Below are 18,702 nucleotides of genomic sequence, written 5' to 3' on the forward strand. Positions count from 1 at the left end.
ACATTGCAGAATAGTGGGTGTTTTGCATGGATAAAGGGAATTTCTTTTATTGGAGCTCCATTGTCAAAGAAATTAAAAGTCTACATCAGAAAAACAATTTGAAACTTACCACTGAACATCAATACAAACAATTAAAACTTCTTAGTGATTATTGAAATTTAAACTAATGAATTTCAAAGCAATATATGTGCACATATGACTGTTTTATGGAGAACTTACACAGGGTAAAAGCTTACAAGGTGGTCAGAAAAAGCAACACAAGGACATTCTCAAGATTTCTCTTAAGAGTTTTAGAATTGATTGTATGACATGGGAGACACTGGCACAGGACGGTACAGTATGGCGTGCCCTCATTAGTGAAGGTGCTGTGCTCTATGAGCAAAGCAGAATTGAATTAGCTCAGAAGAATGCAAGATGCACAAAGTTAGATAATCTACCCCAAATTTTCATTAGATATTATCTGTGTCTGAACTGTAGCAGAGCATCCCAAACTTGTATTGGTTTGAACAACCATAGTTGAACACATTAACTTGACTCTACCAAAATGATGTCATTTTGGACCTCTTTGAAAACAATATTATATAAAAAGCCCCCAACAAAATTCTTTATTCATTCTCATTCCCTTTTTGTTCATTTGCACATAGCTCATTCATCTGGTTTTTATTTTGTTTTGTTTTGATTTTGCATTATTTTTTAAAGCCCTTTCAAGTTCCCTTTTTATCACTCATAGTGTGACTTTAATGAAATTATAATATCCCACTGAAACAATTTATTTTATTATCCCTTTAATGCTAGTCATTTATCTATATTATTTCCACTTATTGAAATTATATATATATCAGTGTTACAAAAACCAGATTAAGAAATATAACATTATAGACTCAAAGATTTAGGGCTGGGACGGATCTTAGAGATCATGGAGTTCAACACTTACTAAAAGGATGAAGAAAAAGGAACAAGAGGTTAAGTGAGCTGCCCAAAGTCACACCACTAATAAGCATCTGATACCAAATGTGGATTCACATTTTCATGATTCCAAACAAAATTCCTTATTCACTAAGCCACTCAATTTATTAGGGCTGTTAATATTTTTGGTAACATTTTAAAGACATATTCATAGAAATACTTTTTTGTATTAATGAATTTGAATTTTTAAATAGAAATCTTATTATTTGTATTTTTTTTAATTGTTAGAAGAAAGGTGATCAAAGAATTATTGTTTGGGGGGGGGGGAAACAGAGTAAAAACAAAAGAGAACATGAAAAATGAACAAACCATAAATCCATGTCTCATGATATCCCAAACTCCACAAAGCTGGCCTTCAAATGAATTCTGAGTGATCACACAAATCAAGGAAAAGACTAAGAGCAGATCCCCACATAATTAGTTCTAAACAACAAACAGACCATCTCTCTGGTTAGGATCACAGCTTGTGCTTTCTAATACACTCGATGTATTTTGAAGATTCATTTTACTGCTGTGAAAAAGAGTCTCCCAAGACCTGGGATCACCATTGGATTGTTCCAGTGAAAGGTCTTGTTAATATCATTTAGATGTAAGTCATTTAAGTGTAACACATACATTTGGGGCAGCATTTGACTATATGGTTCCAATGCAGTGTTTGAAATCAACCCTTGACTAAACTTTATTGGGAAGATTTTTTTTATTAAATTTAAGATTAGCACATATCAATCATTGTTATTCATCAGAGTTAGAGTTCCTTTTTATATGGGAATATAAAAATTGGATTAGTGATTTAATTTTATCTTTACACGCAAGCAAGCCCAAATGTTTTTGTTTTTTTTTTCTGAAGTTGTTGGTGAAAAGCGGGAATGAAGGGAAAAGAATGACTTTTATGATATACCTCCACACACACACTATCATGATTTTTAAACCTCTTCTGTTAATTTCCAAAATGCTGTGAAAATATTTGCATTTTGTCAGTATCAAATGTTGAGTTAAGATTATAAACATGCAGATGTCTTGATTTTCAATCACTCCTCATCCTGTTTGTATAAGATAACCTTTGTAGCTTTCAAAAACATCTTCCAACACACCCTGGGGGGCAAATTACCTCTATTTTCATTTCCTTTAATAGAGTTGGATCATCTTTTAATTAAAAACTTATTGAACCAGATTCTCCCCATGTATAAGTTACTCTCTGGGGGAGTAATTTATGCAAAGAGTAAATTTGACTCAATATTATATAAGAATAGGAATTGTACAATGAATACCTGGAATTTTCCATTAGTTTGTTAATCACTATAAACATGGTGGGAGGCCCCACAGACCTAGAAAGAAATGTTAAAATGGAGATAAAAGAAGGAAGAAAGAAAAGAACTCTCAGGTACTACAGGCTTCCTTCTCTTCATGCCTGTTAGAAATTTGGAAGCTGTGAGATGGGAGAGTGATATATTCTAACAAGCCCAGGATCTAGGTCAGAAATACATAAGAGTACAATAGGTACATCAGGTATAAGATATACTGGGAAGGAATTAAAGGATAAGAATATGTGGGAATGTATGGAGGCAGAAGTAAATGAAAAGTAGAAAAGACTAACCAATGAAGACCCAGTAGCATGAATCATATTTAGGTCTAGTGAGAAGAAATGTATGATTGTCCTTTCCCTTCTTACTTTAATACAGGAAAAAGAATTCTCTTTTTTCTTTAAGATTGCAATGTAGTGGCAAAAATCCTCTTAATTGGTTTATTTATTATATTATCATATAAAAAGTTCAAATAAGTGAGATCTCCTGCATCCTGGCTGGAGAAGAGGCAATCTGAATAACTGTCATAGGTGACAAAGAAAGTACACACCATATGGTGCTCTGAAACTTATAACCAGCCCCAATGTTTCTCTGACCTAAAGGTTCTTAGCTTCATTTTGTATCATGATGTCATTTGGCAGCGTTTGGATAGCCATTCAAACCATTTTAGAATGATTCTTAAATATATTTTTCAAAGTTAAATATTTAATCAAACTTTAATTAAAATGTAAAAATTAATTAAATTTAAATAAATGAAATACATGGGATTATAAAAGAAGCCAATTATTTAATTATATAGTTATCAAAGTTTCAAGCTCAAGAAATCTAAATTATAAAGCTCTGCCTAACACTAACTGATCATAGGATTATACGTCTTGAGCTAGAAAGAACCTTGAGGATCACCATCTAGCCCAACCCCTCCTTTTTTCAGATGAAAAAATTGAGGCCAGAGAAATTCAATAACTTACTCAAGATAATACAAGCTGTATCAAAAGTAGGATTTTCATCTAGGCCCTGTGACTTCCAAAATATTATTCTTTCTATGTACCTCATAGCCTCTCACCTCTTACTCATATTGTCTAAAATATTTTTAAATAGTCTTTCTTGGGTTTTTAAATTTTTGTGTAATGAATCCCTTTGGCAATCTAGTTTATGGAGCCCTTCTCAGAATAATATTTTTGTTTTTGTTTTTTTTATTATGGCTTTTTATTTACAAGTTATATGCATGGGTAATTTTATAGCATTGACAATTGCAAAACCTTTTGTTCCAATTTTTCCCCTCCTTCCCCCCACCCCCTTTCCAGATGGCAGATTGACCAATACATGTTAAATATGTTAAAGTATAAATTAAATACAATATATGTATACATGTCCAAACAGTTAATTTGCTGCATAAAAAAAAAATTGAACTTTGAAATAGTGTACAGTTAGCCTGTGAAGGAAATCAAAAATGCAGGAAGACTAAAATAGAGGGATTGGGAATTCTATTTAGTAGTTCATAGTCATCTCCCAGAGTTCTTTCGCTGGGTGTAGCTGGTTCAGTTCATTACTGCTCCACTGGAACTGATTTGGTTCACCTCATTGTTGAAGATGGCCACGTCCTTCAGAATTGATCATCATATAGTATTGTTGAAGTATATAATGATCTCCTAGTCCTGCTCATTTCACTCAGCATCAGTTTATGTAAGTCTCTCCAAGCCTTTCTGAAATCATTCTAATGGTCATTTCTTACAGAACAATAATATTCCATAATTTTCATATACCACAATTTATTCAGCCATTCTCGAATTGATGGGCATCTACTCAGTTTCCAGTTTCTGGCCACTACAAAGAGGACTACCACAAATATTCTTGCACATACAGGTTCCTTTCCCTTCTTTAAAATCTCTTTGGGATTTAAGCCCAGTAGTAACCCTGCTGGATCAAAGGGTATGCACAGTTTGATAACTTTTTGAGCATAGTTCCAAATTGCTCTCCAGGATGGCTGGATGTATTCACAATTCCACCAACAATGTATCAGTGTTGATATTTCTTTTCTCAAAACACAGCCAGGTGATAAAAGTTCAGATCTTTTATTGTGTGTCCTTCAGTATAGCCCCGTTAGCTCAGAGGCCTATCTCTCCACTTGGTTCTAAGAGCTCCGCCCGAATGTCTCCAAATCCAAAGGTTTGTCCTTCCGACTCCAGCCAGCACCAAGGTAGAAGATACGATGAATCTTTCTTGCCTTGAAGATAGGGCTTGTGGGCTTCTTCCCAAAGTGCTCCTCTCCGAGCCCAGTCAATGCTCCCAAGAAACTCTCTCCAGTGGCTTACTGGAGCTGTATTTATGCTACTTCTCTGAGAGTGGGATTGTGGGATATCTCCCAGAATGCTCTCTGGCCCTAAGGGAAGTGTGAATTCAGATATCTCTTTCTAAACTCTGAATTCTCCCAAACGTGTGAACTCCATTGAGTACTTAGATACTTATGAGCTCTCTAAAGGTGTGAACACAAGCATCGTTTCTATCAGTTGTACTTAGTACCTTGTTTCAAGTTCTGGCCCAAAATATCTCTTTCTAAGATCAAATCAATCATATTGAACCATGCCAAATTAGATAATTATTGTCTCTATCAACTCCAATGTCTTAACACTTTGTAAAGATTCCAACATATCAGTGTCCCTGTTTTCCCACATCCCCTCCAACATTCCACATTATCTTTCCCTGTCATTCTAGCCAATCTGACAGGTGTGTAGTGGTATCTCAGAGTTGTCTTAATTTGCATTTCTCTGATTAATAAGGACTTGGAATATCTTTTCATATGGCTAGAAATAATTTCAATTTCTTTGTCTGAGAATTGTCTGTCCATATCCTTTGACCATTTATCAACTGGAGAATGGCTTGATTTCTTATAAATTAGAGTCACTTCTCTATATATTTTGGAAATGAGGCCTTTATCAGAACCTTTGACTGTAAAAATGTTTTCCCCGTTTATCGCTTCCCTTCTAATCTTGTCTACATTAGTTTTTTTGTAGAAAAACTTTTCAATTTGATATAATCAAAATTTTCTATTTTGTCATCAGTAATGATCTCTAGTTCTTCTTTGGTCATAATTTTTTTCCTCTTCCATAGATCTGAGAGGTAAACTATCCTATGTTCTAATTTATTTATAATCTCATTCTTTATGCCTAGGTCATGAACCCATTTTGACCTTATCTTGGTTTACAGTGTTAAGTGTGGATCAATGCCTAGTTTCTGCCATACTAATTTCCAATTTTCCCAGCAATTTTTGTCAAACAGTGAGTTCTTATCCCCAGAATAATATTTTTGAATGCTTTGAATAAAATATGTAGGATTATCAAGGAATCCAATTGTAGTGAAATGAAATTATCAATATAATTTTTTTAAAAAGAAAAAACCACAGGACTCAGGTTAAAAACTCTTGAATTCTATCTACCACCCCCATCCTCCCCTCTTCCATTTAAGTATGCAGGGCTCCAGCTGGGGCTAGTTGTCTATCCATAAGCATCTTACTCTAATTTTACTCCCAGAGCAGAAGAGGGACAAAGCTGCTGAGATAGAGGATTTAGTTTGAAATAAGAACAAGAAATAAATTAACCAAAAGATTGGTATTAGTGGCAGGAAATTAATCTGTAAGCTATCCTCAAATTATTTTTCTCCTTTCAATAGTGAGTTTTCACCAGTCTGAGGAAGAAGAAATGAAATGACTAAGTGATGCATCTTCAACTGACCTGTTTATTATATTATGTCCTGGGTCACCACGAAGCCAGTCCTCCCATATGGAAGCAAAATCGTGTTCCCAAATGGTGTTATCATCTCAGTCATACAATTAAGCAATAATAATTGAGTAAATAGTTACTAAGTACAAGGCACTGTGTCAGGCACTAGGGATACAATGCTTAATATGAAAGTGTTCCTGCCCTCAAGGAGCTTACATTATCCCAGGTGTTAATGTGGGCTAATGCTGCTGTAGATAAGAATAAGACAAGATATAATTAATTTTTCTTGGCTGCCCCTCTCCTAATCCCTTTCCTTTGCCCCAGACTTTAAAAGAATGTGCTTCCTAAAGTGTAACCTTCTCTAAATATCCCACTTGTGGTATTATAATAGCCCAGAAAGTTGTTGGATTAACCTGAGATATAGCATCAGAATAAGGATGGAACCATTTGAGAAAATTGGATAATGGTTAGGTCATCTGATTTCTTACAGTGGTTCTCAAACTTTTGTTCTCAGTATCTTCATGTTGTTAAAAAATGATAGAGGATCTGTTCAAAGAGTTTTTGTTCACATGTGTTATATTTATCGCTATTTACTATATTAGAAATAAAAAAAATAATTTTGAATTTGTAGACACTCTGAAAGGGTTTCAGAGACCCCAACAATTCTTTGGACTACACTTTGAGGACCACTGATAGGGTATGAAATTGAAAGCATGGAAACTTCCACCACTGAAATAGGAGAAGCTCCCCTACAACTTTAAATCTTAGAGAATTGCTTAGGAACACTAAGAAGTTGTTGCATTCATAATTACATAAAATGTATGTCAAAGGCAGGATTTACATTCACATCTTCCTGATTCCAAAGTCAACTATCTTTCTATTGCACTTGATGCTTTTCTAGGACCCACTCCATTATTACCCAGCAAATATTTCTACTCTTTTCAGTTTCTATAAAAGGTCAAAATCCTGGCTGACCCCAGCACTGTCCCTTATGTGCTTAATGAATGAGCTATAATTCTTCAGTCTGGAGAAGTTGTTTTTGTAGGCTCCCATTTCCCTTCTCCTGGTCATTGACTCTCTGACCTGGCCACCTGGCTAGTAGGAAAATAACAGTTCGTTCTCTCTCTCTCTCTCTCTCTCTCTCTCTCTCTCTCTCTCTCTCTCTCTCTCTCTCTTTATCACCTTCCCCTCCATCTTTAAGCAAGTTAATTCATCTCAGACCCTCTATGAAACTAAAATATCACCACAACAATAAACATGTCCATCTAAGGTGAGCTTAAAGAAACTGAATCAACAGTCTCCTATGGCCACCACCTTATCTTTCTTTAAGTCAAATTCATCTATCTAGTGTAAAAATAAAAGAATGCATTTCTGGGGAAAGCACATTCTTAATAACATTTTTAGGTCACAGATTTATGGGGACAATGAAGTTTTTGTAATACTTTTTTAAGTAAAGGACAGACATGAAGGATATTACCCTAATTATAAAAACCCATGCATAATTGTGATAAAACAAGGACTAGTTTTCATGACCAGAAGCTAAAAGTATAATGATAATTGCCATTTGTACAATACTTCATAGTTTTTTTTAATGTATTATATAGGGTCTCTGCCCATTTTATAGCCATTTTACAGGTGAATTAACTGGGGACAAAGAAATTATGTCTCACCCAAGTTCATATAGTTAATAAGTGATAAAGCCATATTTTCTCACTTCTAGTCCAGGCTACTCCATGGGTAATAAAATTACTTTTCTTTTAATTCTTTGATATTTGACTTTCCTAGAAACCCATTTGTTTCTTCAAAAAATTATCAAATCAAAGATTCACCTCCATTTAAAAATTTAAAAATAAATTCTAATTGATATGAATAAGTGTTTGGATGAGAGAAATTAGAAACTTTGTTATATTATTATTATATCATTCCCTTGTCACTTCATCCTGGTTCCCAATAGCCCATCCCTCCCCACCTGGGCCCATCTAGTCTTAAACCATTCACCTGATTTCGAAAGCACTCCATTTTCTAATCCTTCTCTATTTATTCAATCCCAATTCTCATGTTTCTCTAGCTATTGTCCACTAAATTCAAAGTAGTTTTCTTCTTTGTCCTATAATGACAACATGCTCATCAAAACCCAAATTAAAGTGTGCCTCCTTCATGAAGTTATCAGTCTAGCCCATATTGATCTTGTCCCATTACTGAACTCTTATTAACATGGCTCAGATGTCTCAGACTTCTCAAACAACTGAATTGAACTTCTTTAAATAGTGTGTTTTGGTGGGAAAGAATACTAGACTTGAAGTCAAATGAGACCTGTATTCTAAACCTACATCTGATAAAAGCTGTATGATCTTGAATTAGTCCTTTTACCATTTTGGAACCGAGTTCCCTCATCTTTAAAATGGATATAATGATATTTGAAATATCAACTTCATAAAGTTTCTGTTAGAATCAAATGAGATAATCTAAGTAAGTGCCTTGAAATTTTAAAGGACTAAATAAATATAAGCTACCATTATTGTTATTTCAAATAAGGAACAAATTAATTGTATTTATAGTTAGTGCGTGAGAGAGGGGAGGAGGAGATAATATGACCTTACCAAAACAGATGAATTATTCATATCAGTAGGAGGTGCATGTACTTTATTCCCTTTGGGGAAGCTACTAGTTTTCTTCCTTTCATATTTTGGAATCCTTACCTTTTGAAAAGGCACCCCTTTCTCCTAACTTTAGCAAACTACAGTCACACCTCCCAAGCACTGTCAATTCAGAGAGAAAAGAATTCAACATCTCTACTTCATCTTTCTGGTGTACTTTTAACTATTTAGGCAAAAGAAAAATAGAATCATCCCCCCATTTCCTCTCCCCCTAAAAAAACCAGTTTTTGAGATTAAAAAATAAGCTGTACTTTAATAATCAACATACAAGTCAAAGAAGCAGATTCAAATACCACATCTGCCACTTTTTTTCTATATACCAAGGGGAAAATCAACCACCCTGGGGTTTTTTGTCTATATGGGGAAAGAGGGTGATAATAACATATAAACATTAGCTATTACTAATATCTTTTTCAGGCAAGACTTTTGTAAATGAATTGTATTTGTAATTCACAAGAGATACCATAGCATTCAATACATCAAACTTCAACTTGTTATTTCTCCTCCACATTCACTGGAGAAAATCTACCTTGCCTTGTCAATATTCCCCATTTCTATCAATGGTACTACTATTCTTCTTAAAGCAAGCTAAAGATAGACCTTTCTTAACTTTTTTCCCTCTTGTATGTAATTTCAATAAATCTTTATTGATTTATTTATTGATTAATTCATATCTTCTTCAAAATGTTTCTCAGATATATCCCTTCCTTTCCATGCTCACTGCCACGATCCTAGTTCAGGGACTCATGGTAGTATACCTAAATTATTGTGCTAGTCTCTAAAATGATCTCTTTTTCTCTAATTATTCTCCTTATCCAATTCATCCTACATACTATTTCCAGACTAATCTATCTAAAATCCCATTGTTATCATCTCATTTCCTTGTCCCTCCTGCCTCCTTATAGCCTATCCTTCCTCACCTTGCCCCATGGAGTCTAAAGTTGTTCACCTGGTTTTGAAATCAATCCATTTTCTAATCCCTTTCTATTTATTCAATTCTATGTCTCATGTTTCTCTAGCTATTGCCGCTTAGACTCAGAATCATCTCAGACCCTCTATGAAATTAAAATATCACCAGATATTTTATCACCAGATAAAATATCACCAGAATCAGAAAATAATATAACAAAGACAATAAAGTAGTTCTCCCCACTATCCTAAAATGACAACATGCTCATCAAGACCTAGATGTGTGCCTTCTTCACTGTTGAGCCCTGAATAAAAAAAATCATTGCCACCCCACCTTCCTTGCTATTAGGACTGGAAATTGAGTTTTTAAAAAGAGCCCAAGAAAAAACCTTGAAGCTCTGACCACTTTACATACCATTGTGTCATAAACTCCAGGTGCATTATCTCAATCCTTGCTAGGATAATTCTTCTTTTTGAGTATTGCCTCTCTCCTTGCTGTTTCCTATCCTTGACCTTCTTGATCCCTTGACCTCTATCCTGTCAGGATTAAGTTATGATAATTTCCTGAAATTATGACTTGTCCATCCTCCCAGTGTCATTGCCCCCTTATCTGCCTTTGTTTCTCCCAAAGGATTGTATACTCAGGTTATGTATTCTATTTGTGAAACTTAGTTAAACCCTATGTAAGTTCCCTGCCTCCATTTATTTGTGCCAAATGCTTTGGACAAAAGTCCCATGTGGTCATTTAGCTTAAACTCAACATTAAAGATTAAAAAGCAATGTCTGCTTGCCTCAGTTTGTCTGGTATTACATCACAAAGTCATCAGTCTGGCCCACATTGATCTTATCCCTTTCCTGGACTCTTACTGAACATGTAGCTGGTCCCACACAGTCATATAGTCTGGCATTAAATTTTTCTCATATGATTGCACATATGTTAATTTTACTTCCATAACTAAATTGCTTTAACAGAAAAAAAAAAACATATCATATGTTTCATTGTGTCTTTCACAGCCTGAGAACTAATAGACCTTCAAAAATACTTCATGTTAAAGTGATTATAATTACTTTAGTATATGAATTACATCTCTGGGCAAAAATCACTTAGGGTCTACTGATCTTGTTTAAAAAGTCATTAAAGGATTAAAAAGGTGATACTTTCTAGTTTTGCCCTCCCCTTTCTAATTGTCTTATTTCTGTTGTGGGTGCTATCATTCTTCCAGCCACCAAAATTGACCACTTTAGAGACAGTCAAGAAATGTTTACTTAACTACCCATTGTGTGCCAGAAGCAATGGCAATGCAAAGAAAGGCCAGAACTCAAGAAGTTCACAATTTAATGGGAAAGATATAAAAACAATCATGTACCATCAAAAATACAAGATAAATTGTAGATAATCAACAGAGGGAAGGTACTGGAATTTAGAGAGATCAGGAAGGCTTCTTGTCAAAGATGGGATTTTAAATTGAATTTAAAGGATGCCAGGGAAGACAAGAGAAAGAGATGAGATTGGAGAAAATTCCAGGCATAGGAAACAGTCCATGGAAATACTCTGAGGCCAGAGATGAATCATATTTGTGCAAAGAACAAGAAGGAGGCCAATGTTGTTACCTCAAAGAATACCTGTCAAGAAACAAGGTATAAGAAGTCTGGAAAAGTAGAAGGGAGCCAGGTTATGAAGGACTTTGAAAGCCACACAGAAGATTTTATATTTACTCCTGAATATGATAAGGAGAATACTAGAGTTTATAAAATAAAAGTGATATTGTCAGATCTGTGCTTTTGGAAAATTAATTTGACAGTTGAATGGAGAATGAACTAAAGTGATGAGAAGCTTGAGGCAGGGAGACCCACTTTTAGCAATAATGCAAGTTTAAGGTGATAAAGACCTATATCAGGGTGATGGCAGTGTCAAAGGAAAGAGGGGATTTGTACAAGAGATGTTATAAAGGTAAAATGAATAGGACTTGGCAACAAATTAGATGTGGAGGGTGAGAGAGGATGAGAAGTTGAGGACGACAGCTAGAAGCCTGGGTTATAGGGAGGATGTGGTGTCTTCAATAAAAATCAGGAAGTTCACAAGGGGAAGATTTGGAGGGAGCTATTGAAATTGAGTCACCCTTGGCTCTTCAAGCTCATTCACCCCTCATATCTAAAAATCTCAGTCTTATGAATTCTAGACCTCTGATTCTGTCAGTTCTCTAATCTATACCATTTTCTCCATTTTTCACTCTACACAGTCATCACCTCCATTCAGGCTTGTCTGGGGCATGGGTTTAACATCAGCATCTTCTTAATTCAGATTCTATCCTGAGATAAAATGATGCACTCTCCAATCATTAAACATTTGTAGAAGGAGGTCAACTTTGCCCTAGCAAAGCAGTAGCTTTTAACTCTTCTGTGTATAGCACCTTTCATCTCCATCTACAAATGCATCAATAAGTCATCAAGTATGGAAACTCAAATGGACTTAAGCACCCCCAGGTCTGAGAAACACAGACTCAATGAAACAGGACATTAGTTTTTACCTCTAATTGACTAGAAAGCCACCTCAGTGAAAGTGGGACCAATCAAGTTCCAGGGGCATCTTAGTTGTGGGCCCACTCTTGTCTAGGAGAAGAGAAAATGGGAAGATTAGTAAGAAAGCTGCCTCAGGGAAGCTGAGACTTATCAAGTTGGGAGTAGTTTTGTCTTCTTTTAGGTAAGCATGATCTTCCCATGTTTTAGGTGGGAAGAAAGATAATGGCAGAGCAAAGTTAGTCCTATCACTTCTCACTACAAATGCTTCTCTTCACCTAATCTCTCCCTTATCCAATCTATCCTCCAGAAAGTTGTAAGAGTGATACTCTTAAAACACAATTCAGACCATGTAGTAACTCCCCAGCTCAAGAAGTATCAGTGATTCCCCATTACCTGTATTACAAAATGCAAATTCATCTGTTTGGCATTTAAAGCTTTTTTGCAGTCTATCTGTGGGCTATCTTCTCAGCCACATTATGCATTACTCACTAGCTAATTTGCAGTTTCACACATACAACATTCCATCTCCTGTCTCCCTGCTTTTGCTTAAGGTAAAAGTAAAAGAGTTTGGAGCCAGAAAGATTCATCTTCCTGAGTTCAAATCTGGCATTAGACATTTACTGGCAATGTGACTATAAACAAGTCACTTAATCATGTTCACCTCAGTTCTTCATCTATAAAATGAGCTGGAGGACGAAATGGTTAACCACTCCAGTATCTTTATCAAGAAAACTCCAAAAAATGGAGCAACTAAATGCCACAGTAGATTAGAGTGCTGGGGCTAGAATCAGAAAGACTCATCTTCCTGACTTCAAATCCTACCTTAATTACTGACTAGGTAAGTGACCCCAGAAAAATCACTTAACTTTGTTTGCCTCTGTTTCCTCATCTGTAAAATGAACTAGAGAAGGAAATAGTAAACCACTCCAATATCCTTACCAAGAAAATCCCAAATGAGGTCACGAAAAGTCAGACATGGGTAAAATAATTGAACAACAACAACAACAACATCCCATGCCTAAAATGCTTTTCTTCCTCACCCACCTCTATCTTTCAATATCCTTCAAAGATCAGTTAGATAGGTATCACATCAGAAAGTATTGGACTCTGGGTCCCTGGATTCTGATAAATAAGATCTTACCTTACCTTTCCTGGAATCAGGCCTTCAAATTACTTTCTTATCATTTCCAGACCCTATGAGTGTGCCCCTTTAGAGCTCCCATTTATGTTTTGCATTATGTCATTAGAAACTTCTTAAGAACAGTAATAGTCAGAACATACTACACCATAGGTCTGACCAAACCACTTTATATCTATTTTGTATGTATCCCATATATACTTATCTATCTACCTATATTCCTTCTAACCTAAACCCCTTGACAAAGAGACTGTTTCAGTTTTTTTTTTAATTTGTCTAACTCCAGTACCTAATACAATGTGTGGTATGTGGTAGATAATAAAAGGTTATTGTTTGATTGACTGATTAGAGATCAATGTAGAAAGAGGGAAGGAACCCACAGGTTATTAATGTATTTCTGGTGAGAATCAATTTTTAAAAAAAATTAATCTAGTTCCTTGTTATGCTTCTCATCCTGAGAGTGACTAAGGATCCCTGGGAGAGGACCTGTCAGTCACAATGGGATTAAAGAGAGCTTTGGAACAGTACAACTCTGAGAAGAAGGCAGGACACATGGCCAAACCAGCTTTTTTCAAATTCTTTTTGTGGTTAGAGAAGGAAGAATAGAACAGAGGGTGGGAGAGAAGGAAAGGAAAGAAGAAAAGAGCCTCATGAGCTCAAAATGTCTGCTTTCCCATTTCAGCACAAATTGAAGTGATACCATGCAAAATTTGTGGCGATAAGTCCTCTGGAATCCACTATGGAGTCATCACATGTGAAGGTTGCAAGGTATGAAACTTTACTAGAATCTGGTCAAAAACATCAGGGCATTTAATGATGATATACTTGTGGTTGGCTGGCTTCTTTTTAATTCATTATATACATATATATGTGTGTGTGTGTGTGTGTATGTGTGTATGTAATATGTGTTTATATAGATGTGTGTGTATGTGCATACATATGTATGTGTGTGTGACTGACCAGTCAACAGTGGCTTAAAAACTGCTTTTTGTTTAAGGCCCTGAATTATTCACATCTACAGCAGTCATATAAATACAGCAGCTTGCTGTGTTAGCAGTATTGTCCCCATTAAACTTGAGGGCACTTGCTACCTGGGAGGGCAAATTAAAGGTTAAAAATAAATACTGTAAGGTGATAGATATAAACATTTCCCTGAGCCTCTTGAGAAAGGGGAAGCAAGTTTAACAGTTGCAAAAAAGAATTGAACTACCTCTTACTTTCATGGTTAACAAGAAAAGCCAAAAGAAATTTAGAGCTATAAAAAATCTTAAAGGTCATCTAACTCAAACTCCTCATTTTACATATAAGGAAACTGAGGCTCAGATAGGAGAATTTATTGCAAACAGAAAATGTGCTGCCCTTAGAACCAGATGAGTTAAATTCTTGGCTCAATCTTGACTTGCTACATATGTGTCAGTCAGAGGATCTCAGTTCAAATCTTTATGCTGATGCTTGCTACTCATTTCATCTTAAGAAAGCCATTTCTCAATTATGGGCTTCAGGTTCCTCCTTGATATGAGAAATGTTAGTTAGTCTATATGAGAAAGTTAGTTAGACTGGATACCCTTTGAGATCTTTCCCAGCTCTAGGCTTTTGATCCTAAATCACTTCTCCTCTGAATGTCTGTTTTCTCATCTATTAAAAATGAATCAAATGACCTCTAAAATATCTTCCATCTCTAATTTATGACTGTACTTAGTCACAGAATTGGGGGATAAGAAATCAGCTTCCTGATTCCCAGCCCCATTACTTTCTTCTCTGTCTTGTCTTCCCAAAAAAACAAAAGCATTTAATTGAGCAGCTCCGTTTCAAAGAAACCCTGACAGAAGTGAAGCAGTTAACATGTATCCAGCCCCAAAGCTAACAAAATCGGATATATAACAAGTTTACAAAATGAATGATGTGAACTAAAAAGGGAACTATAGATCAAATATGAAGGGGGAAATGAGAACTGTTACACAACTGTTTCAAAGTCGAATCGGTTAGGACTGCAAATAGAACATGTAAAATGCAGCACAGCATGTGTGGGGAAAGGTGACATTACAGGTACAGTTATTGGAAAGAGCAATTACAGAACTGATTGAAGATACAAGCAAAGTGAATCATTATTTAATGTCAGTAAACTGAGGCGAGAAACAGCACAGTCATAGATTCTGAGATCCGATCTTCATTTGAAGAGACTTTCAAATATAAATGAAACAAAGCCCATTGTAACACCACTGAATAGTGATGCTGGGTGAGAAATTGACAAGTCTTTTTATAATGCTCACACAAAGTGTGATCCCTATAGTTGAAATTGGCACCAAAAAAGAGGGGAGAAAGGAAATAAATGATAAAATAAAAAAGAAAGAGAAAAGCTTTATCTCAGTAACCAGTCAACATCCTGAGCTCCCTTGGATATGATTAGTGCTAATCCTTTTGTGAACCTCTAGAGATGTCCCTTAATATTTTCCTGCACCACTGCCTTATAATTAAAGGTTGGAAATATATCGACTGTGTGCATTTGTTCTTTACCTGGCCACCATTTCCCACAGTAAAGGTAAAAATTATCTTATCTCTCTTCCCTCTCCTGGGATCAGTTGTTAATTCTCATGGACAATTTTTCCCCAACTTCCTGAGATATTGGATATTCCCTATAGAGAAAGATACTTTACCTCTATTAGTTTTTAAATAATCCATTCCTTTTCATATAATATTTCTTGTAAGATTACATCACTTAGTTCAATGTCAAGTGAAACTGGTTCATGTTTCATCGTTAAAAAAAAAAATAACCTAGATGAAAAAGGGTGAAAAGGTATCACAAAGTATGGAGAAATGTTTTTCATTTAGAATCAAAAACATTTTCCCAACATTTTCTTCTGCTCTGTGTTATAGTTAGCCCAATTAGAATATAGGTAAATTTAGATTCCAAAAGATTAAGTGGATTGCCAAATGTAAAACAACAGGTCAGTAACTACATTGGGAATAGCATTTAAGTGTTCTGGCTTCTAGTCATCTTCTCCCTTCTGCCTTTCCTCTTCAAATAGATATCACCCTTCAGCAAATGTAGCTATTGTTCCGTGGGGTACCCTAAGCTTTAAGTTAAAATGACATTCTGAACCATAGAATGTAAAAGAAATCTTTAATGGTTAAAAACAATTAAAGCATGAAATAATTTTCTTTAAATAAGAACCTCAAAGAATTTTTTTAATAATAGCAAGGCAACACTTCACATCATTCCTCAAACATTTCATGGCATTATTTTCAAGTCAGTACCAACAACTCATTTTTAAATAACATTGACTCAGCTCATGCATTCATTCAAATCCCTGTTCATTCAATAAAATTTGAAACAGAAACTACTTTTCATGCCAAAAAGCACATTTGCAATAATGAGCAACAGATAAGCAAGAAATGTCTCATAATTAGTGTCAAATTGGCCTTAAATTAAGTCTGTAGCTATAGCTTCAGGAAAATGTTTCTCAGTCAGTATCAGACCTGTACTCCTAAGCAACTCTTAAGTAGCAAGAAGTACAAGCCACACAATGCTTATTGAAATGTAAATCTCATATTACTATTAATCAAGGTATATTTGCTAAAATGATACTGTATGACTTATTTTCATGGATTCCAGGAAGCCATATCACTTCTTTCTGGGATTTGTCGTGACTACAGTGCTATCATTCATCCTTGAGTGTCAACCTAGTTTCCATCTCATTGTGAATCTAGTCTCTGCTGCCATCCAGATCTCACATTCTGCTATGATTATACCTCTGGATCTCATTGTTGTCACCTTTAAATCTCATAGTCCCATTCCATTTAGATAAATTATACTTGTGTCTATACTGTGATCATGTTAGTTCTTTTCAGTGCATGCCATTTGTTTTTCTTTGGGTGGAAGAAGGATACTACTAGAACCCAGGGCTAGTTCGGGTACTGAAATGAGATGGTTGACCTATCCTCAAATTAATTTCTGAGATCCAGCAAGTAATTACCTGGGAGTCAAGGTTCTATTAGATAGTTGGAAAAACACAGGGGCTGATGACTTTGGTCATATGTTTTATTTAAGGCCACTTCGAAATCAAATCAATAAGTATTTATTAAATACTTACAATGTACCAACCCCAGAGCTAAGTGCCAAGGACACACACACACACACACACACACACACACACACACACCATCTAAAACAGTCGCTGACTTTAAGGGGCTTATATTCTGATAGAGAAAATGATACAGGCCATCACTGAGTTCTTTCCAACCTGTTACTCCCTGCTCTTTTCCCTTCATAAACTATGCGTGTGGGAGTGAGTGGGTGGGTGGGTGGGTGGGTGTTGTGTATGTAGGTGTGTCTATGATGTTTCTTTTTCTCTATGTGTATGTATATATATTGACAGCTGCAGAATCCACTACATTCAGCTTTCTTAGAGCAGCATGGTACTATGGGAAGAACAATAGCTCTGTCTACGGACCCAGGTTCTAATTCAATTAAGTGTCAGAGAACACATTCTCTCTATGACCTTAGGCATTCTATTAACCCCCACGAGCTTCAGTTTTCCCATCTGTGAAAAGGAAAAGAATAGACTAGAAGTCTCTTCTAGCTCAATTCTATAATCCTATACTTAGACATAAAACTTGTTTCTATTTTCTCACAATAGGGCCTGAGGACAAAGAGAAGCTTTTGTTTTTGTGCTTATTCCTAATTTACCAGTTTACATAGCATATTCTGGGGACACTGTCCTCTCTACCTTCCTGACTATTATCATATCCGTGAAATGCTGCTATTATTCTTCCTGGGGAAAGTCTGTATTGTCTTTAATGGGAAAACCTGAACAAGATCCAAAGGGAGGTGTCCAAAGAGTTTTTGCACATAAACAAATTTGTGTTGATAGTGAATCCCCTCCAAAGAAACCTCAGTATAGAGTTCATCCCCTCTGTGCATGATAAAAGTTCTTGGGTTTTGCTTCCTATAAAAATATATTTCTCTCTCTGTCTCTCTCTATGTGTCTGTCTCTCTGTCTCTCTGTCTCTCTCTCTGTCTCTCTCTCTCTCTCTCTCTTGGTCTGTCTCTGTCTCTCTCTCTCTGTCTCTCTGTCTCTCTCTCTCTCTCTCTCTTTCTCTCTCTCTCTCTTTTTCCCTCCCTCCCTCCCTCCCCTGCCCTCCTTCTTTCCTTCCTTCCCTCCCTCCCTCCAGGGATTCTTTCGAAGGAGCCAGCAGAACAATGCATCTTACTCCTGCCCAAGGCAGAGAAACTGTTTAATTGACAGAACGAACAGAAACCGGTGCCAACATTGCCGGCTGCAGAAGTGTCTTGCCCTAGGAATGTCTCGAGATGGTAAAGAGTTAACATCTTGCTCTCCTATTTAAGCCCTTTCAAATGGTTGCTGCTTTGCTGGAGCCAATTTAAACTCCTGTTATAGTTTCCAAAGAGTGGTAATATGGAACAGAAGAGGGGGGAAAGAATTTTCTGATAGCATATTAACTGAACATAGAAATTTTTGGTTGGGTAGGGGGGT

General features: G+C 35.9%; 1 protein-coding gene across 1 annotated transcript in view; it reads left to right on the forward strand.

Moving 5' to 3' along the window:
* RORB (RAR related orphan receptor B) overlaps positions 1–18,702 on the forward strand; it is a 255,056-nt gene that overhangs the window by 181,253 nt on the left and 55,101 nt on the right. The window contains exons 2-3 of the mRNA XM_031939553.1: positions 13,890–13,975; positions 18,380–18,521. Coding sequence (XP_031795413.1) covers positions 13,890–13,975; positions 18,380–18,521 — 228 coding nt within the window. The remainder of the gene's footprint in view (positions 1–13,889; positions 13,976–18,379; positions 18,522–18,702) is intronic.

The sequence above is a fragment of the Sarcophilus harrisii genome, chromosome 1 (assembly GCF_902635505.1).
Source record: "Sarcophilus harrisii chromosome 1, mSarHar1.11, whole genome shotgun sequence".
Taxonomy (NCBI): domain Eukaryota; kingdom Metazoa; phylum Chordata; class Mammalia; order Dasyuromorphia; family Dasyuridae; genus Sarcophilus; species Sarcophilus harrisii.